At 33.8% G+C, this 27,408-nt stretch overlaps 4 protein-coding genes and 1 non-coding gene across 7 annotated transcripts; 3 read left to right on the top strand and 2 right to left on the bottom strand.

The window, feature by feature from the left end:
- Positions 1 to 1,791: 1,791 nt before the first annotated feature.
- LOC112525468 (pentatricopeptide repeat-containing protein At1g61870, mitochondrial-like) lies at positions 1,792 to 3,356 on the bottom strand. Its single transcript, XM_025135605.1, has one exon. The coding sequence runs from the start codon at positions 3,275 to 3,277 to the stop codon at positions 2,057 to 2,059; it is 1,221 nt and encodes a 406-aa protein (XP_024991373.1). The 5' UTR covers positions 3,278 to 3,356; the 3' UTR covers positions 1,792 to 2,056.
- Positions 3,357 to 4,399: 1,043 nt separating this feature from the next.
- Positions 4,400 to 4,504, bottom strand: LOC112526187. Its single transcript, XR_003070521.1, has one exon. It is a non-coding gene; the product is annotated as a small nucleolar RNA Z279/snoR105/snoR108 (small nucleolar RNA).
- A 2,801-nt stretch (positions 4,505 to 7,305) lies between these two features.
- Positions 7,306 to 13,349, top strand: LOC112525466 (pentatricopeptide repeat-containing protein At2g26790, mitochondrial-like). 3 transcript variants are annotated; one of them, XM_025135604.1, is made up of 6 exons: positions 7,306 to 7,397; positions 9,004 to 9,354; positions 10,033 to 11,713; positions 11,803 to 12,028; positions 12,670 to 12,891; positions 12,983 to 13,349. In XM_025135604.1, the coding sequence occupies exons 2-3, from the start codon at positions 9,335 to 9,337 to the stop codon at positions 11,696 to 11,698; spliced, it is 1,686 nt and encodes a 561-aa protein (XP_024991372.1). In that variant the 5' UTR covers positions 7,306 to 7,397; positions 9,004 to 9,334; the 3' UTR covers positions 11,699 to 11,713; positions 11,803 to 12,028; positions 12,670 to 12,891; positions 12,983 to 13,349. The 3 variants fall into 3 exon arrangements, with proteins under 3 accessions (XP_024991372.1, XP_024991370.1, XP_024991371.1); XM_025135602.1 differs by having other exon boundaries at positions 9,004 to 11,713; XM_025135603.1 differs by lacking the exon at positions 12,983 to 13,349 and having other exon boundaries at positions 9,004 to 11,713; positions 12,670 to 12,892.
- Positions 13,350 to 17,372: 4,023 nt separating this feature from the next.
- Positions 17,373 to 22,300, top strand: LOC112526019 (tricalbin-3-like). Its single transcript, XM_025136394.1, has 8 exons — positions 17,373 to 18,508; positions 18,896 to 19,137; positions 19,443 to 19,461; positions 19,883 to 20,088; positions 20,322 to 20,431; positions 20,518 to 20,616; positions 20,790 to 21,192; positions 21,383 to 22,300. The coding sequence occupies exons 1-8, from the start codon at positions 17,697 to 17,699 to the stop codon at positions 21,469 to 21,471; spliced, it is 1,980 nt and encodes a 659-aa protein (XP_024992162.1). The 5' UTR covers positions 17,373 to 17,696; the 3' UTR covers positions 21,472 to 22,300.
- Positions 22,301 to 23,465: 1,165 nt separating this feature from the next.
- LOC112526045 (gibberellin 2-beta-dioxygenase 8-like) lies at positions 23,466 to 26,488 on the top strand. Its single transcript, XM_025136424.1, has 3 exons — positions 23,466 to 23,941; positions 25,123 to 25,447; positions 26,160 to 26,488. Exons 1-3 carry the CDS (start codon positions 23,466 to 23,468, stop codon positions 26,397 to 26,399), a joined length of 1,041 nt encoding a protein of 346 aa, XP_024992192.1. The 3' UTR covers positions 26,400 to 26,488.
- The last annotated feature ends 920 nt before the right edge of the window (positions 26,489 to 27,408 follow it).

The raw sequence follows: 27,408 nt of genomic DNA, 5'->3' as shown, positions 1-27,408 counted from the left end.
AAAAATCCCTTTATGGTCACGGAGGTTCAAATGCGGTGATTCCGGGCTATCTGCAAAGCAGGTGGTCGTCCTAGGATTAGTCGGCTCGCATAGCGGGTTGGATATCCAGGTTAATAGAAAAAAAAGATGTTCGGTGCTATGCAATGTACAAATGGGCAAAAACTAGTTATAACCGGTCCCTTAATCAGACATAATTAGGCACGATCAAAAAATGTCATAACGTAACCCGTCCTTATCCCAAAATTCCACTTTAATTGTTCCATTGACCAGTGGGCGAGCACCACGTGGGGTTTTATTTTCTAAGTTCAGTCCTGACCATTTAACCTTAACCGGTCCTTGAATTCACTGGCCCCTAAACCAGTTACTTTTAAAAAACTTGTATCTGATAGGGACCTGCAATTGGCTCTAAATGGAGAGATTTAACTTGGTCGATCAGTGATCCAGATTCTGGATCAACAACTAACCTTGACATAAAAAATGAACCCATGAAATAAAATTCAACTAATAATATGCTACCAAATCTACAACAGCTTTAGAAGTGATGTCAACATAAGTCATCAAATTGTATGTCTACTGTACAATCTGAATAAGCATACTGGTTTAACATCATGTAATTTGATAAAGGGGACTATCTTAACTCTTAAGATCAACAAACATATTGAATGATGAAACAGATACATTGATCAATCACATTTTGCTATCAGTTAATGTCATGTGGGTATGATTGCAATTAAACTAACATGAAAGGAAATGATTTGAAGTTAAGAACACAACTATGCATCTACTTGTCCAAGGCTCAAATTCAAAGGAGGTAAAGTATTCATGATATATATGAAATGTAAAATGGTTTTTAATTATTCTATAGATAAATCTACTATGCGATTTATTTCGCAGTATCTTAAGCCAGTCTTATAGCATTCATCGCTAGTATACCCAAGCACCACATGCCAGCATGCTTGTATAATTAAGAACTGTCACATATGAGTGAGGTAGATATACCATTAAGATCAATTCCAAGGTTCATCTAGATCTCAGCTCCGTACAAAAACACAAATTCCTTGGAAGCCATCTCTACCTTCTGGGCAGAGGTTACAGTCTAACACTTTGTGCTCATGAGAGACGAGCAAGGAGATAGTGTATTGTAGATATCTTTGACCGATAAGCTAACTTGGGACATCCAGTAGAGTAAAATAGCATGTTCACCAAGTATATATTACTATTCAAATTTATTAAACTCAACTAAAAAGTTGACATATAACCCTGAACTCTTGTACAAAGGGCAGCCTGATGTCATACAAAACAATAACATATTCGCCCCATCTGATCATACTATAAACGTTTTCAATGAAATCTATATAATCAAAAAAATAGCAACCAGGACGACAGACTAAGGATCTTTATATCTGATAATGACAATGAGAAGGGCCTCATAAAAGGATTGACAGTAATTACTGGTTCAAAGTTGACATGGTAAAACTTCAGCAATTAAACAGTCTAATGATGAGAGTTCTTGTATTTCAACAATAGTAGAAGTTACAACAGAGTTAGTGAAGAAGAACAGTCCAATGATATTGGAAAAAGTCCATTCTTAATTAACAATAGAGAACTTGGTAAATTGCTCAAAATAAATACCAGATGAATCTGATCTATCAATGTGAGGAAAAATAATGCATTGCATGATCAAAGTAGTAACCTGATGTATAAATTCTGGTGACTTCGGATCATATCTAGTTATTAGTCAAAAGTACAGCTTGAGCTACTAACAATCTTATGATTGTGGGAGCCTGCAGTGGCAAAACTAACATGGCATTTAGATTTAACAGCACAAGTTACAATTTATGACAACCCTGGCATAAGCAAAATCAAATTCCATCTAAAAGTAGAAACCTTTAAAACAAAATATAAACTAACCTTAGAATCAAATTTGAACCACTACACAGTACACAGGAATGTCACATTTAGCAAGTACAAATCCTAACAAGCCATTGGCATACCTTTTTCTTTCAGATATTAGATTACGAAATCTGTTTATTTCCTGTAAACAACTTGAGTTCGTTTATATAGGAAGATCAGCTTCAATCTTTCCCCATGATTCTACCGCAGATCCCCTGAGCTGCCTCTTGACCTTTTCGACGATTTCCTTAGCCTCATCTGCTTTTGAATCTTTGACCAATCCATCCACCAGAAGCCCGGTGGCCTTAAACGGAGGAACCCATTTCTTCTGAATGATATCCTTGCAGATTTCCAATCCACCATCAAATTCTCCCTCCTCAACCATATGCTTCATCAACATCATATAACCAAAAGATGGTGCCTTAACATAACCATCACTCACCATTTTTTCAAGAATCTTTCTGGCAGATTCCAAATCACCTACCTTGCAAAACGCAAAAATAATAGCACAATAAGTAAAAGAATTGGGTTCCACACCTTTTGCTATCATTTCATCCAACAACTTCCTAGCCCTAACGCACTCTTTGCTTTTACAATACCTTGTAATTCTATGATTGTAAGTGGTCAAATTATGTTCCAGACCTTTCTCATGAATCTTTTTCACCACCATATCAAACTCACTCCTTTTCTTGATATGCAAATTACTTCCCAACAATATGTTATAAGAATCAATATTCGGCTGCAAATTTGCTTCACTTTCCATTTTTGCAATCAATGCATGAGCCTCATCTAAACGACCAGCTTTACAATGGGCTTTCAACATCAAATTAAACGACTTGACACCAGGCGAAACGGATGTTTTCTTTACAAAAGCTTCAAAAGTCTGTTGAAACTTATCATTATCATGATAAATTTTATTATCTAACATCACGGAAAGCACCCCACAAAGTGATTTTTCAGTAACGGTGAAATTCTGTTGTTGAAGCATTTTGTCGAACGCCTGGAGTGCATTGTCCACCATTCCAGCCTGAGAGTATAACATCGCAATCCGGAGCCAGAAACCTTCGGAAGAAAGCTGAGGAGCAGGGGAAGTGGTGATGGAGTTAGTGAGTATGCGATCGACAAGGTCGAAGCGCTTGGATCGTGAGAGCTTGTGGACGGAGAGGGTGAAGAGGGGCCGGTAGCGTCTAAACGTGGGTATGGAAAGGGATGATTCGAAGAGTTTGGCAACTTTGAGAGGGTCTTTCTCTGATTTGATAGCCGATTTCAAATCCCTAAATGACGAAAAAGGCGAAGAAGAAGAGGAGGAGGAGAAGGTTCGTACCGTGTTCTGTTGGGAAGCATGGAACCTGGCCATTCTAGAAAGGTATGCTGCCATTGCCATTTTCGTTAATGATGGGAGACTGAAGAGGATCTCTGGTCGAGGGTTTTTCAAGGTTCAGAACCCTAACTGTAGACGGTGCCTGAAAATTAACGATTTCTAGAATTTTACATTTTACTCCCCTCAATTTTGGATAATTGCTGAATGAGTTTCAAAATTTTAAATTGATTATATATACCTTAATTTATGTTAACATATCTTAACCCTTAAAATGTTACACATGATAATGATCAAACCCGTCGGTGCACATGCGAACGGTCCTTTGTTTAGAGGTGTTTATGAGTTTGGTTGATCGGGTTGAAGACATTTGAATAAGTCAATTCAATACTTACGGTTTGAAAAATCTTTGCTACAACCCAACTCAAATCAAAGTACAACCCAATCCAATCCAAAACCATACAGGTTGATCGGTTTAGTCGAGTTAATACTTTGTTACATTAAAATATTATTATAACCTTGAATATATTATTCCTCTATTTTTTCATCATCAACCATTTTAACTTCTCCATATTTTTTACATATGTCACATTCAATTAATTTTCTTAATTTATATATATATATGTTCACAGTTACTGAACATATATACGAATAAGTTATATAACGATAGAGAATATATTGAAAATATACATATATAAATAGCGTACGTGATAGTGTAATTATCTAATGTATATATTCATATAAACTCAACAATCATATTAAATTCAATAAATAAAATGATATCATAGTAGTAACCTAATATTAACAGTTTATAAATTTTACAACCCGATTAAATATTAACAGTTTATAAATCTTACAACTCGATTATGATCAAATTACTTTTTGTTTTTGGTTGTGATAATCGGGTGTTGATCCTTGGGAAGCATCGATTGATCATGCACCCTCCACCATCAAAGGTTCTCGATGGTTCCTATTATCTTCATTAAAATTCAATTTTGTGTGTTTTCAAAATTTCCTTCTCTTATAACGATAAATTTAAGTGATTTAATAATTAAAATAAAATATATCTACATACTATTTAAAAATTTAGTGGATTAAATTTTTATATTTTAATCAATAAATTTTATTAAATTAAAAAACAAAAAAACATAGTATATTAAAAAAAGTTGAATAAAGAAATATAAAATAGGGATCAGATGGTTAAAGTTTGGAGGTGGCCAATTGTCGTAAGGCTTTAGGCGAACACCCCTTCTCGCATATTTAAATGCGAGTTTTGACCACTCATCAGTTCCCGTTAAAACTTGCCTGAAGGATCATGCCTTTCCCCTTCCTCCCTTCTCCCCTTATATAACACCTCCACTAACCAATCTATTCGCTTTCAAATCGATATGGGACCAAAATCACCCCTTTCTATTTCCATATTCTATTACTCTTTACTTCCAAATCAATATATAAACATCTTTGAAACACGGGTTGTTTTTCTGTGATATTACAATTTAATTATAAAAATATATTTAAAGAAAAAATTCATAATATTAAATAGAAGAGACCTTGTTTGAGTTCGTGGATTCAAAAGGGCACTCGTGCAATATACCATGATAAATTTCGATTTTAATGTTTACTTTTTGTTATTTGTCTCTATCGATATAATATGATTTTATGTGATTTTAAGAAAGTGGTAATGTTTTATTTTCGAATTAAAATATCAATTTGAAGATAACATAAGAATTTATAAAATAAAATAAACTGATAATAATATCAAATTAATTATCTAATAGTTCTCATTTTTTTTTTTTTTTGTGTAACTTCTCTAATATAATTTTTTATCATAATTTAATTTCGATTTAATAACAAAGATAATAATTAAACATTATGTTATAACTCAATGATTTAATTTTTTACCAAGGGTGATACTTGATTGATTTGAACTTAAGCCCTAAATGTTAAAAGTGTCTCGAGGTTTTCGGTTCGAATTTAGAGAGGAATAAAAATATTATTATGACCACGAAGGTTTAATTACGGTGACTTCAGGCTACCCGCAAAACGAGTGGTCATCCTGAGATTAGTCGGCTCGCATAGCAAGTTCTTATTTCATATTTCACGTTAGTCTATTTCTTCCCATTTTTTTCATAGAAGTCGGTCTTTTCTTTCTTACAATCGAACTTGTTTAATCTTATTTTAGAAGGGTGTTCCAGGCTACCTAGACTAACTTGTTTAATCTTGTTATCTCCTTTAGATAACTTATCGCCCTTGTTGAAGTCCAAGGGGCCGTTTATTAAACGCATAAAATTTCTCATCGGATGAACATGAGAAGGGTAAAAAATCTTACCATGTAAGAGTAATGAGAAGAATGAAAAGTCTTACCCGGTAAGTGAGGATGACGACTCTTACCCAGGTAAGCGCTTACCTTGTAAATTGTTGCATTCAATACGTTTTGACGTACTAAAATCTTACGCATCAAAATAAATTATAGTGTTGGCTTCTATAGATAAGCACTTATCGGATAAATATTTGGGTAAACAACCCCTAATGATATTCCTCTTTCCTTACTTCATTCGTGTTCATATTTTCTTATAAGTCAACATCAAAGTGATCCACAAAATTTCCAATGGTTGGCCCGAATTATCATAATCAAGAAATATGTTAACGTTGTCGTCATCATCGTTGTCAAGGGGGTTTACCCTATTTTGGACTTCGAAGTACTATAGTACGTTTGAGTTATGTCATAAGAAATAACATCTTCTGCTAATTGTCTTGCTCGACACTGCTCACGTCAAAATCAACCACCCTATAGATTTCACATCTATAACATACTGGTTTTTAAAACAACATACTTGTGGTTAATTGCAACATCTTCATGTTGCAAGATTCAAAACGGCAAACACATGCCCACTATAAAACCGTATTGCAAAATATACTGGTACAGTAAAGATGAGTATTCTAGCCAGAGTTATTATTATGAATCTATCGTGCAAAACATACAATTACTATAAGGAGATAAAAAAACTCTTTCTAAGTAATTGTATGTTTTGCACGATGGATTCATTATTTTCTTTATCTCTTAAAATACATGTTGCCATTCACTTGATTGAAACATTCATTATTTAGTTTTACTCCATGTACTTTGAGCCCTCTATTATTTACGGTTATTCTAATTATATTTTAGATTTTTTATATTTAAAATGAGATGTTTATCATGTATTTGATTATGTTTATATGCAGTTAGTTACACGAATTCAGATATGAAGTTTTAATAAGTTGTACTTACGCACAATCTACTTGTAATCTTGAGTTTTAAGTAATATGTATTAATAAACAGTACTTTATGCATAAAAAATGAGTTTTAAGAGTTTTTGTCAAATGTTTTATAATATAGTATAAGCTAGAATGGTACTCGCGCAATGCAACGAGATACATATTTCTTTTAATATTTCGTTTTATTTTTTGTATGTTAATATAATATGGTTTATGTGGCTTTGAGAAAGATAATGTTTTTACTTTGACTAAAAATAAATTTAAAAAAATATATCGACATTAATATCAATTTAACTACTTAAAAGTTCTTGTTTTTTATATAATTTATTTTTTTATTATAATTTAATTTAGATCAAACAGTGAAGTAATTTATTTTCGGCATAACAATAAATTTTTTATAAAGATTTTTTATAACTCAATAATTATCCTAATTATATTTTATATTTTTTATATTTTAAAATAAGATGTTTATCCTCTATTTAATTATGTTTATCCGCAGTTAGTTACACGAATTCAAACATGAAGCTTTAATAAGTTGTACTCGTGCATAATTTACTTGTAATCTTGTATTTTAAGTAATATGCATTAATATACAGTACTTCATATATAAAAAATAATTTTAAAGAGTTTTATCAAATGCTTTATAATATAGTATACATGAAAGCAAACAAAATATAAATATTTTGAAGTTAAAAATAATTTATATACGAAAGAAATAATAAAATGGACATATAATAATACTCTTTTTAGACGACTTCACACGGATGGTTACCGGTTCAATAGGTAACAGCGTTGTTTTTTCCCTGTTACCCTTCTTCTCTCGTCTACGTTCACTGTTGCTGTGACTCGTGTTCTCTGTCGCTCCACTTCGTCTCCTCCATTTCTATACTCCTTGCTACTGTTGCCCTCGTGTCTCCTATCAATCTCGCAGGTATGGGAAACCCTTATCTATTTCTACGTTTCGAACAATGATTTATAAGATTTTGGCGGTGTTTTGAAACAATGATTGGGTTTTGTTTTTACTGGTGGATCTTGATTGTGTTTGTTTCGTGTATGATTCTCTTTGGTTTCTTTGAATGTTCTACAAATTATCTCTCATCTCTCTCTTTAAACCATTCCGTGTTCTTCACTCTGCCATTAGAGTTTCCTATGTTTTAGCCGCTGCAAGTTTCTGCTTCTCTTCCAGTACTTTCAAGTTCTTGTTATGTATTTTCCCCTATTCTTATGATTTTAAAGCCTGCCTTTGGAAGTATTATGGATACTTTTGAGTGGAGTGTATGAAACCCCACGTCAACCCTGGTTGCTCTGGGTTGTTAGATGGTGTTTGTAGTCTTGCCTGATTACTCCACTGTGTTGCTATTTTGGTTTGTGATTCTTGACTTGTAAGTAATGTATAATATGCAGAAGATTGCCCGTGGAGATTTTTCAATTTAATGCACATGACGTGTTTGAGTATTTGTCTCAGTAAGAAGTTTATTAGGTGATACCTAGGCCCTTTTGTTTCATGCCCCCACATTAATTGTAGAAAACTCTGAATCAGTCGATAATGTCAATCTTTGTTAATTCAGTACCAGAAATGGTGAATGGTTTTAGGATTTACAATACCACATGATATGCTTGGATGATTATGCTCTTTCATACAAACTGTTGAAAACTAGTAGGTATTTAGAGGGTGTTCTTTATGGTTTCTGCAGGACCTTATTCCTCGTGAAGTACATGAATAAAAATAGGATGCCTTTAATAAAAATATGATGCCATGAGAAAGACAGAGTGCAGATTGATGGCTGTTGAAAGAGAGATAGAGAGAGGAGAAAAGAAAGGTGTTGTGAAGGCTGAAAGACCATCTTAAAAATCGATTGTCTCACAACCGCCTCAATTGCTTCTGGTGCCTTAATCTCTTCCTCGCTCAGCCGAGGCTTGAGAGGCATTGTCTCATACTTGTTTTTAGAAGTGAGATTAGTTCAAGTTTATGTTTAAAATTAGCTTCAATCTATTTTTACAAATTAGTAATCTTTATCTAAAATTTGTAATTTTACACATGTTTTACAAATTAAATATATGTTTACAGAATTCTCTCTCGCTTTATCCATGATAGACCTTGGGAATATATATAATTATTAATTAACGAGTATGTTGGTCCTAGTTTTTGTACAAGTCCTTCACTGTTCCCTGATATGCCGTACTGCCTGTGGTCTTACATAAATTTATTTTTTAATTGAATTTATGGGTCTTGTACAGTTGCATATAACAATTTTCAAGCAAAGAAAGGAATATGTGAAGTTTATTGGCATTCAAATGTTGTATGGCAGGCTTGAGCTTCTTGCTGGTGGCATGTATATTCATGGATTTTAACCAATAAATGTTTATGGATTGATGTTTACACCTAGGCGCTATTGCACATAATCTTTCTTTTATTTTTGTTTAGCTGATTTAAATGACATATAAAATGCCGACAAGACCTGTATAATTGTATATGGCTTGAAATGTGGAGTATATATGTTTCTAACCAAGTTTTGGCATGGTTTGTACAATTCCAGTTCCATGGAGGACTGAGACACAGTGGAGGTTTGTACCGAAAGAGGCTATGGAGGTTTAGGGAATATGTATCAAGATCCAAGGGTAATTCATTTTGTTTTAGGAGCAGAATCTGAATAAGCTAGAATAAAGCAGACGGCTGCCAGCAGGGAGGCCTGAAGAGAGGTGTATGGTTGTTTTTTAATGGCTTAGCAAAATTCCAAGCTAATTCAACCAAACTCTTTTTCTCTCTCTCAAGGCTTGTACGCTGACTTTGGTTTCATTTTTGGAGTTCCTGAAAGGAGCTGAGAGAACGATCATTTCCATGTTCTTAGAGATTAGACCTTAAATCCCATGTGGTCTCCTCTTACCAGGTTAGCTTCTTGCCGTAATTTTGTAAAATATTCCTTAAACCTCCGATTGAAGTCTGTTTCATCGTTTTCCCATTTAACTTGCTCAGACTTGTCAGAATCATCTTCGGATGAAAACAATACCAATTTGTCCCATCATCCGCTTGAAAAACTCGACAAGTTTGAAGTTGTTGAAACCTTGCACAAGTTACACAGAGAACCCGACATTGCATTGTCATATATTACCCAATTAAAAGAATCCGGTTTTAAACATGATGTTGTAACTTATATGGCAATTGTTCGACTTCTGTGTGATTGGGGTATGGATATGAGATTATATAATGTGTTTATGGATGTTATAAAGGATATAGATGGGGAATTTTTTAGTTTTGGAATTTCGGACTTGTTTGAAGCATTGTTAGAGGAGATAAAGGCGGATGGACCAAAAAAATTGATAAAAGCTGTTGATCTGTTCGTTAAGGTGTATTCAAGTGTTGGAAGGTTTGAGGAGGCTATAGATACGTTGTACAAGATAAGGAGAGGTGGACTTGTCCTGTCAACACATACATGTAATTATCTAATGAACCAGTTGATTGAGAGGGGCAAAATAGATATGGTAGAGTCCATTTATAAACAATTGAAGAGGAAAGGTTTGGTTCCAAATGTATATACATATGGGATTTTAATTAAAGGACTTTGCAGGAAGGGTTGTTTGGAAGAAGCTTTGGATGTCTTTAGACAAATGGGCGAAGCTGGTGTGGAGCCTAATGCTTTCACTTTTGGCACCTATATTGATGGGCTTTGCTCAAATAGAAAAGTTGATTCAGCCTTTCAGTTAGTAAAAACTTTAAGGGAGTCAAATACACCAGTCAATGTTTTTGCTTACACTTCCATCATTCGAGGTTTTGTGAAAGAGTTGAAGCTAGAAGATGCAGAAGTTGTCTTGCTTGACATGAAGCATGCAGGAGTTGTCATTGATGCACATTGTTATTGTGCCTTAATTCAAGGGCATTGCCAGATTTTGAATATCAATAAGGCCTTAGCTCTCCATGATGAAATGGAATCGATGGGTATTAAAAGCAATTGTGTGATTGTGAGCTCAATTATGCAATGTTTGTGTCGTTTGGGCATGCTGGCTGAAGCTGTATACTGGTTCATGGATTTTATGGAATCAAGAATTTTTCTTGATGAAGTCTCATTTAATATTGCAATTGATGCATTATGTAAACTCGGCAAAATGGATGAGGCCGTGGTATTGCTACAAGAGATGAAAAATAAGAAAATGGAGCCAGATGTTGTGCATTACACCACTTTGATCAATGGCTATTGTCTCCAGGGAGAACTTTGGAATGCATTTGAAATTGTTGAGGAGATGAAGGGGAATGGCTTGAAACTAGATATTATCACTTATGATGTGCTTGCTGGTGGGTTGTCAAGAAGCGGCCTTTTCGAGGAGACAATTGGTCTTCTACATGACATGCGGGCACAAGGTTTAGAACCTACCAATGGTACATATAGCGTGATCCTTATGGGCTTATGTAAGGGGGGAAAGGTGAAAGAAGCCGAACTTTTTTTCAACAGTCTTGAAGGGAAAAATTTAGATAACTATGCTGCAATGATGAATGGATATTGTGAAGCAAACAATACTAGAAATGCTTTTGAACTTTGGCTGTCCAATCAAGGGCTTATTGTGAAAAGGGCTTCTTGCTTGAAACTTCTAAGCTGCCTTTGTGCAGAAGGTGAAACTGAAAGAGCTCTGACACTATTTCAAGCACTCGAGGCATCAGGTCCTTGTAAGATGATGTACAGTGAACTTGTATATTTGTATTGCCGTGTTGGAGATATGAGAATGGCTAGGTGGGTTTTTGATAAAATGATTCTGAAAGGATTGACACCGGATGTCATTACCTACACGATGATGTTAAATGGTTATTGCAGAATCAATTGCTTGAAGGAAGCTCAATATCTTTTTAATGATATGAAAAATAGGGGTATCAAACCTGATATCATCACCTACACAGTTTTGCTTCATGAACGGTGTAGAGGGGATGATGTGTTGATCTTGAGTGAAATCATGGAGGCGGGTTTAATTCCTGATGTTATTTGCTACACTGTTATGATTGACAGGCGTTGTAAATCAGGCAACCTACGAGATGCTATTGACCTCTTTGATGAAATGATAGATAAAGGTCTCCAACCAAATACTGTGACATACACGGCTCTTGTATGTGGTTATTGTTCTCAGGGATATATGGAGAAGGCTGAAACACTTGTTGATGAGATGATATCAAAGGGGATCCAGCCTAACTCGCGAACAATGATAGCATTAAATACTGTGAAGGCCAAGAAAATGCAATTTAAGCGTTAAAACTCCTCTTTACAGGTTCGAAAATAAGCGTAGTAGCATATCATTTTGTGTTGGCAAAGTTACTGTTAAATGTCACTCCTCTTGTATGTGGCTATTGTTCTCAGGGATATAAGGAGAAGGCTGAAACACTTGTTGATGAGATGATATCAAAGGGGATCCAGCTGAACTCACGTGCATAGATAGCATTAAATACTGTGAAGGCCAAGAAAATGCAATTTAAGTGTTGGAGTTCTGTGATCATACATCACCACCACATCGGTGATTATCCCAAACCCGCCGGCGCAACTTGTGGTTTGATCTATTATTACAACTCCGACTACTTCACCAAAGGTTTGAAAAAACTGTTTGACATTCTTGATTGGTGTCCCATGAAATTCCATCAATGATCACCTTCCATGCTTCATTTCCATTCTGCACAAGCCTCACATTGATCACATCAAAATTAATAATTCATTTTGCAAGATTAAAATTTCAACAAACCAAACCTTTTTTTCATTTTCATTCCAATTCCCTGTCCTCTAATAAGTAATACCCCTAATCCATGATAGTACCAAAAGCAGCAGAACCTGGGAAAGTGCAATTTAAGCATTTACCTTTACAGTTTGAAGAGAACTATACATTATGCACTTTCGCTTACGCCTGTCTGTACCCTGTATCACAGGGTTGGGTTCCGATGAGAATGTAAGTCATGGTGAGAAGGGTAAGAAGGGATCTCCACCCTTGGATCAATCCTCATTGAAGATCAACACTAATGAGATGCGCCGGATCAATTCCCGTACTCAATTCATGGGGTGGGGAGTGATCAAGGGTCCGGATCCCTTCTTTCGCTTCTCTCTTAACTCCTATTCTCACACGATCCTTCGTCCAGTATCACAACCCTGAATGATGAAAATTGCATTAAATTTAGGTGGTTTTTACTTTTTATAGGGGTTCCATCATGCTGTTTATCTTATTTACATTGACATTTACAGATAACGGGACTAGCGAGTCCATACATGCTTATACACAAACTTGTTCATTTGTGAGGCTGGATCTTCAATAAGCAGCTGCTGGTTGCTACTCTTCTGCTCTCACTTTCCAGAAATATCATGTCTTGTTATTGGTTGTGGAACTCCATAATCTCCCGCGGATGATATCGAGTTGAGTAGTTGGTTCGCCATGCTCGTATGCATTTACCAGTTACCACAATCATGGTATACCAAACTTACCATACGATTTTGTATGTTGGAGTTCATTGATTTCTTATACTATTTCAGTATTCACTAAAATGAAATTTTATAATAGGAAAAAGGGCCATCAGCAAGAATTATGATTGCTTGGATATCCTGGGGTTCGAGTGTCTGAATGTTACATGGTTTTGGCTGGGATGAGAAAGCCACTGATGAAAGGTAAAGTCCTTTTTTTGAAGTATATAATATCTATACAAGGCAAATACTCGTGCCCACTCCTCACATTTGGCGATGTTTGACCCCTTGACCTTTTGAAAGGTCGGGTTCTACCGGTAACCCGAGAGTAAAGTTATCGTTTCTTCATAACCGGTTGACATTAGCAACAACTGACAACTCCTGTAATTATCTTTTTGATACATTTTGATTCATATTAATTCTTTGACACCAATAACAATTTCTTCAATAAACTATGTGTGGATTTTGATTCATGTTAACACGTCCACATGGTCGTCTTCATAATCATTTGGCATGAGTCGGTACCATCAATAATTTCTTTGATGCATTTTGATTCATCCTAATACTTCTAAAACTTATTATTTTATAAAAAGTTTGTTATAAATAAGTATTATGTGTAAAATTTGTTTAAAAGTTACTTTAAAAGTTTGATTGGATATTAAGGCATTGTTTGACAAACATAAGTTAGCTTATATTTTGAGTACATGTTTGGATAGATATAAGTTAACTTATTGAAAATCTAGGCCTTATTTGACTATATAAGTTAGCTTAAACCACAAGGGTGGTGCCTGATTGGTTTAAGCTTGGCTCCAAAGGTCAAAAGTACCAAGAGGTCTCAGGTTCAAATTCAAGGAGGAATAAAAATCCCCTTGTAGCCACGGAGGTTTAAATGCGGTGACTCCGGGCTATCTGCAAAGCAGGTGGTCGTCCTGAGATTAGTCAGCTCGCATAGCGGGTTGGATATCCAAGTTAATAAAAAAAAAAAATATATATATATATATATATATATATATATATATATATGTTAGCTTATTTTTTGAGTATTATGTTTGGATAAACTTAAACTAGCTTATTAAATAGTTGAAATAGCTTATGAGGAGCTTTTTGTTACTTTTTCCAATTATAATTCTCATTCATATTCATTATTATTTATTACTATTAATTATAAATAAATTCTCATTATTAATAAATAAAATAAATAAATACTCATCACTAATATTAACTAATTAAGAATTATTAATTACTTTTAGTTATACATTAATATTAATTATTAATCATATCAATTATTTTTTAATTGTTATTTAATATATTTAGTTATAAAAAATAAATATAACAATTCTAATAATGTCTATGTAAGTTACATAAAAATTAAGGTTATATTTATTTTGTTTCATAGATAATAAAATTGTGAATACAAAATTTTATTTTAATTATTAATTATAGTTTTTGAAAAGTTACTAATTAATTCAGATGATGTTGACCAATTTTAATTCATATTATATGTAATAGTTATTTGAAATCATAAACTAATACAAATTATTTCTAAAATTTGTTTTAACAAATTCAATATATATATATATATATATATATATATATATATATATATAAAAATCAATTTAAAAATTATTTTAGTTAACATATAATATTATTTTAATTTTTATTTACAATCTTGTTTAATATTAAATTTATTTTAATTATATCATTAAATATTATAATTGCCTAATTTTTCAAGATGTCATTTTTGATAATTTTACATAATTATTAACTAGTTTTGTCAAACATGATTTGTTCATCAACTAGTTTCGTCAATCATGATTTGTTCATCAACTAGTTTATCGGCTACCAGCTAACTTATCAGCCATCAACTAGTGTACCAAAACATAGCCTTAGTTGGAATAACTTATCAGAACTTATTATCAATTTTTCAAATTATAACTTTGATTAATACCAATTGTTATTTATCATTATTAATTATTAATAAATATTGATTATTAATTATAAATTAATATTAATTATAACTTATTAATTTTTAATATTAGTTTCAATTTATTAATTAATTTTAATGATTAATTAATATTAATATTGAATTACTATTAATCTTAAATGTAAATTATTCATTAGTATTATTTTTATATTATTATTATTCAATATATTCAATCGTCAGAAAAATATAACAATTTTAAAATTGCTTTTATAAGTTACAAAAAAATTAAAGTTATATGTTTTTTTGGTTTCATAAACAATAAAACTGGATATACATTTTAATAAAAATATTTAAGTTAATATTTTTAAATAAAATATTAATTACCTAGGGGTCGTTTACCAAACGCTTATTCGGTTAAGCGCTTACGAAGTCACATTACCTCACCGGATGAATATAGTAAAGACCAAAAATCTTATCCAGTAAGAGTGAGATAAGGACCAAGTTTTCTCGGTAAGTGAGTGTGACGACTCTTACCATGGTAAACACTTACCGGGTAAATTGTTGCATGCAATGTCGTTTTGGTGGACTAAAATTTTACACAATAAGTAAATAATAGAGTTAAATTTATCATTAAATTATCATTTAACGTTGATATTTTCTTAAAAAATTTAACATTAAATAAAGAATAAACCAAATTGAAATATATTATATTATTTCTTTTAACTTGTTTGTATTAATTAACATATTATATTGTTAATGAATTATTTTAAATATATTATAAAATGTTAAAATTTTAAACACCTATCTTTCAGTCATTTTACATTTTTCAACTAGTTTTGCCAAACATATTTAGTTTATCATCTAGTTTATCAGAGCATCTCCAACAAGTTCTCTAAAATAGAGAAGTAAAAGGTCAAAATCTCCAAAAAAGATCACCTTCATCTCCAACTGATTCTCTATTTTGGAGATCACACAATTACATTATTAAAATATTCAACACAACTCATAAGATATTATTTCATTATTATAAATATTTAATTCAAGCAATCTAATTGATAGAATGAATAAAAAATCATTTATCTCTCACAAGTAATCATTTTTGGAGAAATCTCAAAATTTAGAGAATTTCATCCTTTGCTTCTCATACTTTCTCCATTTTAGAGAAGTTTTTGAGGAATTTGTTGAAACAAATATCCCTAAAATCTCAATTTTATAGAATTTGTTGAAGATACTCTTAGTTACCTGTTAGATTATTAGACATTAAGAAGTTTACCAGAAATATGTTGAATTATTTTAATAATATAATTAAGAGTAAATTATAGATTTGGTCCCTATGATTTGGTGGTTTTTATGAAAATGGTCCATATTTATTATAGATTAAGACTCATCGTATGTCATTTTATAACGAATTGATCATTCCCTATAATAACGATCCAGTTCCTCCGCTAACCTTGAGGGCATTTTCGTTCTTTTCTTTATTTGTCTTTACTCGAGGAACTATCATAAAAACCCCACAAACCACATAAATCAAATATATAGTTAAGTCTAAAAAATAAAATAAAAATAAAAATTGTTTTATTGAGTTTATTAAATTAAGTAATTTATACATTAATATATGTCAATTATTATACCTTAAGTTTTATTTAATATACAATATATTTTAGAGAGAGAGAGTTCAGGGGAAAACGCTTAAAAAAGTGAAAAAGTGGAAAATCATGAAAAATGGATGAAAAATATATCAATGTGGTGGAACTAAATTTTGTTCGATTTTATTTATTTTTCCCTTTTTATGAATAAAAACTAAGGGTGGTGAGGTTTTTTTTAATTTAAAAAATATTGTTATAAATGTTCATTTAATCATACAGATTGAATCTATTAATCCAATGGTTGATAGGTGATTTTTCTCTAAAAGATTGAACCTCACTATGCGTGCACGTGTATATATTTACGTAATACATATTTTTTTGAAAGAAAATATATTATATATTAAAATTAAACTTAAAAGTATAATAATTAACTAATATATATTAAATTATAATAATTTAAGCTTAATTATGGTTTTGGTCCCTGCAATTTGTATGATCTTTATGAAATTGACCCCTCAAGTAAAGACAAAAAAAGGACAACAATACCCTTAAAGTTAACGGAGGAATTGGATGACCCTTATAGGAAATGATCAATTTGTTACAAAACGACATACGATGAGTGCTAATTCGTAAAAATCACCAAACCACAAGGGCCAACTCCGTAATTTACACTATAATTAATATTAGAAACCTTTAATATAGGAAACTGATGAATATTTTTTTATTTTTTAAAATTAGATTTATTTTCCAGAAAATATACTAAAAAATGATTGAAAATATATTAGTGCTGAAATCGTGATGAACGGGCAAAGTTGAAGAAGATAGCGGTGGCGGGGAAGAATCACCATAACATCGGGTCAAACCCGCGTCGGTTCCGACCACGTGTATGTTGTGCAGCATATTTGAAAGAATCACCTTCCTTTTTCGCAACCATTTTCTTGAATCTTTTCTAATTCTTTTATGGGGTCGGGGTTTTTGAAAGCGATGCTTCTAAATCACACTATTTGTCAGCTTCTTGAATCCCCAGTGGACCGACCTCTCTCACTTTCTCTTTCTAAAAACCACTTCCTCCGACTTTATTTGCCATAAATCAATTCAATTTTCATGGAAATTGGTGCTGTTCGGTTCAATCTGTTTGCTCCAAAAACTATTGCAGGTTGCCTTTTCTTGAACTTCCTACAATACCCAAATCGAAATCTTGAAATCTGATGGACCAAATCAACTGTTAGTTCTTTTTATTAGGGTTCTGAAATTCGTTTGTTTCATTTCATTCCATTTCAATTTCAAGTTTCCCATACATTCAAATGATTCCAGAATCATTATCTGCAAGCTCCGATTGTTCACGGATTTCATCACCACTCATTTGCCCATGTCAGAAACCAATCCAATTGATTTCTGGTTCTGGGACTAAACTTAACCCCTCCATTAGTATCAAAAAGATTTCCAGGAGAAGGAAAAGAGGTGTGGTTTGGGCTTGTGTGGTTCCCATTGACGGTCGGAACCAAACTTTGGGACTAGAGTTCGCAAATTCGGTCACAAGGGGTTTGAAAAACAGTGCTGTAAGGCGAATTTCTGATGAATTGGATGAAGCTAATGATTCAATCTCTGAAGATTCCATACAATTGGGTTATTCTAATGACTTTAATGGTTTTAGAGAAGACCCTATTGTAGGCAAACTAAGGACTCAACTTGGGGTGATTCATCCTATCCCTGCAATTCCTATCAATAGGAACATTGCTGGACTGTTTGTGTTCTTTTTCATTATTGGGGTTGTGTTTGATAAACTCTGGACATCAAGAAAGAAAATGAGCAATGATGATGGTGGGAAGCTGGGGATATGGCCACAGGTTCCCACAAGCTTTTCGCTTTTTCTTGAGAAGGATTTGCAGAGGAAAGAGTCTGTTGAGTGGGTGAACATGGTGTTGGGGAAGTTGTGGAAGGTTTATAGAGGTGGACTTGAGAGTTGGGTAACAGGTTTGCTTCAACCGGTTATCGATGACCTAAAGAAACCTGATTATGTAGAGAGAGTTGTAATAAAGCAATTCTCCCTTGGAGACGAGCCTTTTGTAGTTAGAAATGTGGAACGCAGAACTTCGCGTAGTGTCAACGATTTACAGTGAGTTTTCCCCAGTTTTATTGCTGTATTTTTCTTTCCAGATGCATTTTCTTGTGATTACCTCAGATGCTAAGAGTTAGAAGCTTTTTGGTCATTTAGTGTATAAAGATTCTTCAGATGGATTTAGTTTTGAATGATCTTTGCTGGAAATCGTAGTTGGTGCTCTAATAGATCTTTTCTTTTTATTATGCATATATCTTGTGGTTGTACCCAATGAAGGACATGCAAGAATGTTAAGAAGCAAAAGACACTGTTAATCTAGTAGCAGTTTATGATCCTTAAAATTGGCATCATATATGGTGTTTGTTTACACAGCTTGCAAATTTGGTATTTAAAGGATACTATGCTTTACTTAATTTCTTTCTGATATTATTATTTGAATTGAAGGTACCAAATAGGCCTCCGTTACACTGGTGGTGCTCGAATGCTTCTAATGCTGACACTGAAATTTGGGATTATTCCAATTAAGGTGCCTGTTGGCGTTCGAGATTTTGACATTGATGGAGAACTTTGGGTTAAACTGCGATTGATTCCAACAGAACCTTGGGTGGGAGCTGTTTCATGGGCTTTTGTCTCTCTTCCAAAAATAAAGTTCGAGTTGTCACCATTTCGGTTGTTTAATTTGATGGGTATGTCATTCTGTTATGTTCTTAATGATAGTTACTATTTGTTCCAAACCAAATCTATAGAAGATGTAACATACACCTAGTGGTCTTTGGCCCAATGGTAACGATGGATCTCTGCAGATTATCTGTTTGGAGACTTCAGTTGTGTCACGATGGATCTCTGCAGATTATCTGTTTGGAGACTTCAGTTGTGTCAGTTTGTTGACCGTTTCAAATGAAAAAAAAGATCAGATATCGTTAACTTAAGGTCTTGCACTAACATATGTTCATCTTTTTCCTCTTTCTTGCATGTATTTATGTGATACCAGCGATCCCTGTACTCTCGATGTAAGTGGCTTCTTCATATGATCATGGTTTCTCAGACATTATATTACTCTGTCCGTCCCAACAATGAAAAAAGCGCACAATTTTATAAATGTGTAATTATTAGACTTTTTAATGAACTAAATGACAATTCTACCCTTAGATAATAGAGGGAGTAATGAATTTATCCATCTCATAATTAAGGGTAGAACTGGAAATTGGGCACTTACTTTGCGACAAACCAAAATAGAAATGTGGAAACTCATTTTGGGATAAACTAAAATAGATGTGGAAACTTATTTTGGGACAGACGTAGTTTTTGGTATGATCTTATTCCAACGCTCTACGATTTCCTCTTGTATAATGTCTTTTCGTTCACTAACCGAGATTGATTCAATTGCTTTGGTGATTTAATGTCTAATTTTATGTTTTCTGGAATTTTTAGGTTTCTGAAAAAGCTTCTGACCGAGGATTTGCCTCGATTATTCGTGCGTCCTAAGAAGATTGTGTTGGATTTCCAGAAGGGGAAAGCAGTTGGTCCAGTACAAAATGATTTCAATTCAGCAGAAATGCAAGAAGGAAATAAAGATTTTGCTGGCGAACTTTCTGTCACTCTTGTTGATGCTCGGAAGCTCTCTTACATCTTGTATGGTGAGTATTGGTAATTTGTCACTTTTACGAGATTTTCATAAATGTCCACAGTGAAAAAGGCGCACGTTTTGTTACACTTTTTAATCAACTAAATCATGATTTTACCCACAAAATGAATTTCTCCATCTTGTAATTAAGGGTATAATTGGGAAGTAGACACTTACTTTTGAAAGTGGATACTTATTTAATAAGACGGAGGTACTATGGTGCATTGACCAGACTTTCTTATTCAGGAAAAACGGATCCATATGTTGAACTAAAGCTGGGAGATCAAGTCGTACACAGTAAAAAGAACAGTAAAACAACCGTCACCGGGCCTCCTGGCCAGCCAATATGGAATCAGGTGAGCATCTTGTAGCGTTACTCGTGTGTTCTTTATGACAATCTGAAGTTGATCACTGAAATTTGAGCTTCTTTGGCATATGGCAGGATTTCAGTATGCTAGTTACGAACCCAAGAAAACAGAAATTATCGATACAAGTAAAGGAATCTCTTGGATTTCTAGATTTGACCGTTGGCGCAGGAGAGGTAGCCTTTAGAAAATGCTGAATTTTATAATCTCTGTGTGTGTATATATGTATGTATGTAACTATGGTTCGCTATGATTTTCAAGAACATCCTTAGTTTTTCATATTCTGTTATGTCCCGTCTTATCCTTTGTACCAAGCGCATCCTAAATGGTTCAAACTTTGCCTTTTCAGGTTGACCTGGGATCTTTAGAAGATACAGTACCGACAGACAGGATTGTGACCCTCCAAGGAGGTTGGGGACTGTGGAGAAAGGGATCTGCTGGAGAGATCCTACTTCGACTCACATATAAAGCCTATGTTGAAGATGAAGAAGATGAAAAAAGTGCATCAGATGATGAGTTCTTCGAACTACAATCAGATGCTACTATATACGACCCTTCATCACGTGGGACAGATAAAGAATCCTTCATGGATGTTTTAGCAGCGTTAATTGTCAGTGAAGAATTTCAAGGAATAGTGGCTTCCGAAACAGCAAGTAGTAAATCTTCCAATAGTTCATCAGATATGAGGTCAACAACGTCCCCTCGTGCAGTTGGTTCACCCAATTCCGACACTGGTTCTGGCCCTTTTGAAGGTATTCACCGTGCTTCACCAGTTCTGGTTCATTACTTTTTGAAGTCAATAATATTTTATATATCGCCAAATACTCAATGAACCCTTGACCTCCTAGGAGGCTGGGCTCTACTGTAACCTGGATACGGCTGGGCCAATGGCCCTTTGGAAGTACTGGTGTTCTGTTTGACCAACTATACATTTGTTTGCAGGATCGGCCTTATTCTGGCTTGGCGTGATCACATGTATCGCAATACTTGCAACCATTAACATGGGTGGCTCAAATATCTTCAATCCTTGAAGCAATTCACATGGTTTTTACAGTATCAAAAAGTCTTGTTGATTCAAGAAATGTTCGTATCGGATTTTTTTTTGACACAGACCCTCGAAGGTTTTAGCAAGTTACAACAGAATCAGATGTCTGTTAAGAATTCAGGCGAAGAAGACGACACAGGAAGTGATAACAAGAAGGAAGAGTCGGAAAACCAGCAGATTAGTATTGAATCCGCCATTGATGAGGAATCATAGAACTTGAAGTATTTATGATTACCCAAAAGAAGATTCAGTTTTTGTGCACCATCAATTTCATTTCTCCCAAAAAGAAAGGGAACAGAAGGAAGAACAGCCGTCCAAAAGCAGAACACATGACCACTTATTCAAACTGGATTGCCGTCCAAAGATAAAGAAAAAATAGCACGAGGAATTCAAACACGTCGAAAACAAAAAGAAAAGACGCGTACCCATTTCATTTTCGGCCGTGCGCTCTGCGAAAACGAAAGCGGTGGGGTCCAGCAGAGTTGGACATTTCTTGCAGACAAATGCTGTTTTAGACATGTTCATGGCCTTAGTTTATTGGCAGCGTTTCACCTAAACCTGCTTGGCGCATGTGATGCATAAAGTTGGACATTTTAAATTGAGACGTTGGAAAAGAGAGGTTGACTTTCATACTTGATGAGTTCATATTCTGATCCAACATTTTCTGGTTTGTTTGCATAATTATGAAGTATATATAGCGTATAAATGTCGGGTTCGAATCGTATGTTTGTGGTTTCCTAACGAATTACAAAGGACTCGCATAAATGTTGGTTTTCTTTGATCACTTCTGATATATGATACTGAATGATTTGGTAGCAGATTATGTATGATTTGATGTATAACGAAAAATAACTGTTTGGCAAGTATTTTGAACGAAAAGTTCAAAAGCTATCAAGTTTAATTTTTTATATGATGGTTTAGCCGCGAATGAAATAAGACAAATTTCAAATAAAATTTGAATACAAAAATATTGAAATTGAAAACTTGAATGAGTACAAGATCATGAGAATGGATGGTATAGAATATGTGTAGAATCACAGTCATGAAATTTGTCGACAAAAACAAAAACATCACTTTCCCATAAAATAGATGCATTCTTCTTTTCCTTTTGCCTCTTTAATCTTGTCATATTCTTGCCTCACAATGTCGCCATTTATGGTAGCGTAAAAGCAAAACAAAAAATACGTTAACGATCATTGTACGTATAAATTACAGACCGTATGCATCAAACGGTACCTAAAACTGTATGTACTTTGTATGGCTCAACATGTTTCTTTTTGAAGCATATAATATTTATATACGACTAATAAACTCACACATCCTGTTGAGGTATGAAACCTAACTATTTATGATTCAAATTATAGAAAAAATGATGTATATATTGATAAAGATCAGATGTAGTCAAAGACGATCGAACACTTTGTCATTTGGCATGTTCTCCAAGATCTTACTTGCCCATTTCTTTAAGTCCAAATACGAATATTTCACCCCCTTTTTTCCTTCTTGCGTAATGGTCGTAGCTAGTTTGGATCCATCGATCTTTTCTTTCTGCCATTCCCACACACACTCTCACACACACACACACACACACACACACACACATATATATATATATATATATATATATTCTTTTTTAACATTATTAGGTGCCATATATCGATCTCTGGTCGTAACCCTGTGTAGACTTGGTCCTATTTGTCCCAATGCAATTCCAACTTCCAAGACTGCAAATTGTTGACATTTGTCACCATTTGGAAGCATTCCTCTTTCCTTCGTTCGTTTTTCAATCTCTATAAATTATCAAAAACCCATCTCATATTTCACGTTTTGTTGTTTTCTTCTTGGAGTTTCTCTCAAAACCATCACTATAAACACCCCTCTTTCACCTCCTGTACTTGTACTACTCGTTCCTCTTTTCTTTATTAAGTCTTACAAAACAAACACTCGTGCACCACATCAGAAACCAAATCGTGTGTGAAAATGATTGAATCCAATCAGAACCCACCTCTCCTCCATAACTACACTCAGCTCCTGAAACAGCTTCCAGTTGCTGATCATGGAGTTAACGTAAAACGACCGTTTGATCACGGTGAAACGGAGATCATGCAAGAATGTGAGCTTCCACTTGTGGATCTTTGCCGTTTATGGAGCGAGAACGAGGAGGAGCGGGCCTCTTGTGCTTCGGAGATTTGTAAGGCTTCGGCTGAATGGGGTTTCTTTCAGATTGTTAACCATGGAATTGGTCTTGACCTTTTGAGGAAGATGAGGATGAAGCAAATGGAGCTTTTTAAGGCACCATTTGAGCGAAAAGCCTCTTCTGGGCTTCTTGATAACTCGTATAGATGGGGAAACCGTACCGCTACTTGTCCCAACCAATTATCATGGTGTGAAGCTTTTCATGTTCCTCTTACAAAGATTTCTGATGGTGCTTGCTATGGCGAATTCAACTCTTTGAGGTAGCAATGGCTCTCTTTCTATTCACTTATATATATACATACATACATATATCTATCTATCTATATATATATATACATACATATAAAGAGTAAATATCATTTGAAAAGGTAAGAATAAAAGTTTCAAATTTTCACTTGAAAACATATATGTGAACTTGACACATGTATTTCCAGAATTTTTCAATGGATTCACATATAAACCGTCCTTTAACGTTACTTTCTACCTTTTCATGATATTCCACCTCACTACTCGAACCGAACCCTATGTATATATAATATATTCTTTTATCGTTATATCATGCTTAATCTTCATTTTCAAGAACATTAAACGATTCAAGTTGACATCTTTCTTGCATAAACACAACATACGACAATTATATACGTTTTCTTTCATACATCAAACGTTAAATCTCACACTCGGATGTCGTTTCTTGGCTTTTCGTCGAAAAAAACACAACACTAACCATAAGGGTGGTGCCTGATTGGTTTGAGCTTGACTCCAAATGTCAAAAGTACCAGGAGTTCTTAGGTTCAAATCTAAAGAGGAATAAAAATCCCCTTGTGACCATGGAGGTTCAAATACAGTGACTCCGAACTATCTGCAAAGCAGGTGGTCGTCCTGGGATTATCGGGTTGGATATCCAGGTTAATTAAAAAAAAACACAAAACCTGTAAAGAAGAATTCGAAATGCAAAACCATAATATCTTTTCCTGATCAGATCATTGTAAAGTTCCATAACATCCGAAAATGGGAAAAAAACAATTCTCTGTCGGGTTTAATGTATTTTTTTTTCAATTTTTTAAATGTTTTATATAAGTTAAGGACGACTTTTGTTTCGTAATATTCTTATATTTTTCTATTATTATAATAAATTAAAGTTTATTTATGGATTAATATTTCAATTAATAATTTAGGTAGAATAATTTTTTTGAAAAAGAATCGAAGCAGATAATTTAAATTAAAATAATATTATTATAAACGGCTAAAAATAATGGAACTATGGAATATATTGTTCTTTTACATATACATTCATTTAATTTGTTCCATAGCTAACTATATATTATGATATAGGCCAAAACCACTAGGCAAAGATGTCTCCCATAACAACAAACGAATATCCAAAATTATCGATTAAAATTTAACGAAAAATAATACGATTACGACTTTTTTTTTTTTACAGAGAAGTGATGCAGGAATACGCGGGTGCAATGCAAGAGCTCGCGAAATCGATAGCCGGAGTGTTGGTAACGAATATGGGGGTAAAACGAGGGTTGTGGGAAGACGACTGCAATGCGGGCACGTGTTTCCTGCGGCTGAACCGATATCCACCGTGCCCGATCTCTCCGGAGGTTTTCGGGCTCGTGCCGCATACGGACAGCGATTTCTTAACCATTTTGCACCAAGATGAACATGTTGGTGGGCTTCAACTCATGAAAGATTCCAAATGGGTGGCGGTGAAACCCAACCCTGATGCCCTTGTTGTCAACATCGGTGATCTATTTCAGGTATATTTTCTTTACTTTTTGCATGTGGAGGGTGAACCCATTTTTTGGCCCCTTAAGTACTATGCAACTAGCATATAAAATCTTTTGATAGTAATGGGAATAAAACGTCGTAAAGATGTTATCGATCCGACCGGTTAGGACTTCCGCATGTGTTTATTTGAACGATGTACTTTAAAGTCATCCGGGGATGGGGAATCAAATCTAAACGCATTTTCGTGGATACGACTTTGAGCATCTTAATTAATTAGTTCGATGGATATATTCGTGTAATTTAAAAAGTTAGAAACGACAAACACCCTAAAGTTTTGGAATCAGGTATGCATATAAACTACTACAAACAAAATCAGGTTTATAAGATACCAATTTGACGTCTTGTAAACTCAATTTTGTTGTTGTGAACATATCGTATCCATGTAACGTCTTTAAGCATATACGATCAAGATTTCATCTTTCGGAAACATATATCATATTCGATTCGACATACAACATTTAGAGTTGAAGATTCGATCTTTAGCCATTGACATGAAACCACAAGTCAACTAATGGCAGGTATAATAATCTGAGAGAGAGAGGGTATATGTTATATTTATATTCGACCAAAAAGTATGATACAATAATCACTGAATCATATAATAAGGAAACATTGTAACGATTTTTTAATTCGAAGCTACGAATTCGATGAATCATATGACAAACTATACGAAATTTGCAGGCCTGGAGCAACGACGTTTACAAGAGCGTGGAGCACAAAGTAACGGTAAATAGGGAAGCCGAGAGACACTCGATAGCCTATTTCTTGTGCCCTTCTTACGAGTCGTTCATTGGTTGTTGCAAAGAAGAAAGTTCGATTTATAAAAAGTTCACGTTTGGAGAATACCGAAGCCAGATTCAGCACGACGTTAAAGACTACGGACACAAAGTTGGCCTTCCAAGATTTCTTGTTTCTACTTGAGACAGATCGGCCCGCAAATCTGATAGCACCACTTGAGGTCCGTTTCATCGGGTGGTTAGAACATCGTCTTTTCATGTCGAAGACACGGGTTCGAGGGAGGGGGATTAAATTATTTCTTTTGTCATATAAAATTATATATCTCTGTAACATCCCATATAAAATGAGGGTGACCAAGTTTAAGTTAAGAAGTTGCAACCTTAATTTATAGACAACAATGCTGAACAATTCAGACCCAACACTAACACAATGAATACGTAATAAACAATCGATGAGAACGTGACAGATACTTATTGACTTAACGACTTATCTGCTTTTAAAATCTCGATCCATTTTAAAAAATTATCATCTACTGATCGAAATTCATGTTGTCTAAAATATGAACAAATGAAAGCAAATTTGATTGGTTTGATCTTGATTTTACGATGTTTTGATTGCTATTGAACTCAAGAGTCGTTTGATTGCAGAACGAAGCAAACAATTTACGTATTATTCTTTAATTTCAAAGTTGTACGTATTTATTCTATTATCTGTCGAAAGATGTATAGAAGTTTCAACAAAGACAGTACACGGAAATAGATGTGGCAATAAGGACCACTTTTATTAGATAACTGATATCGTATTGGTAAAAAATGATCTTATAGTAAATAAGAACTATCTAGAACAATGACAATTTTTTTTAAAGATCTGTCTAATATCCGTCGACATTTATATTTTCAGAAAATAATGTCATTACATTAAAAGTGAATTATTGATTTGGTCCTTGTGGTTTGATGTTTTTTTACTATGTTCTCTTTTGTATGTTTATTGTAGATTTGGTTCTTGTGGTATTCAATTTGTTTTGGTTATGGTCTTTCTAACTAACATTTATGTTAACTCTATTAAATTAAGGGTCATTTTAGCTTTTTGCTTATTCTTTTGACTTTTTTCCTATAAAAAGGTAAAAACAATATTAAATTTTATACACAAATGTGTGTGTATATATATATATATATATATATATATATATATA

This window comes from Cynara cardunculus, assembly GCF_001531365.2.
Source record: "Cynara cardunculus var. scolymus isolate 2C chromosome LG 13, CcrdV1, whole genome shotgun sequence".
NCBI lineage: Eukaryota > Viridiplantae > Streptophyta > Magnoliopsida > Asterales > Asteraceae > Cynara > Cynara cardunculus.
Note: the sequence above shows the minus strand (reverse complement) of the source record. Positions and strands in the feature narration are given on the sequence as shown.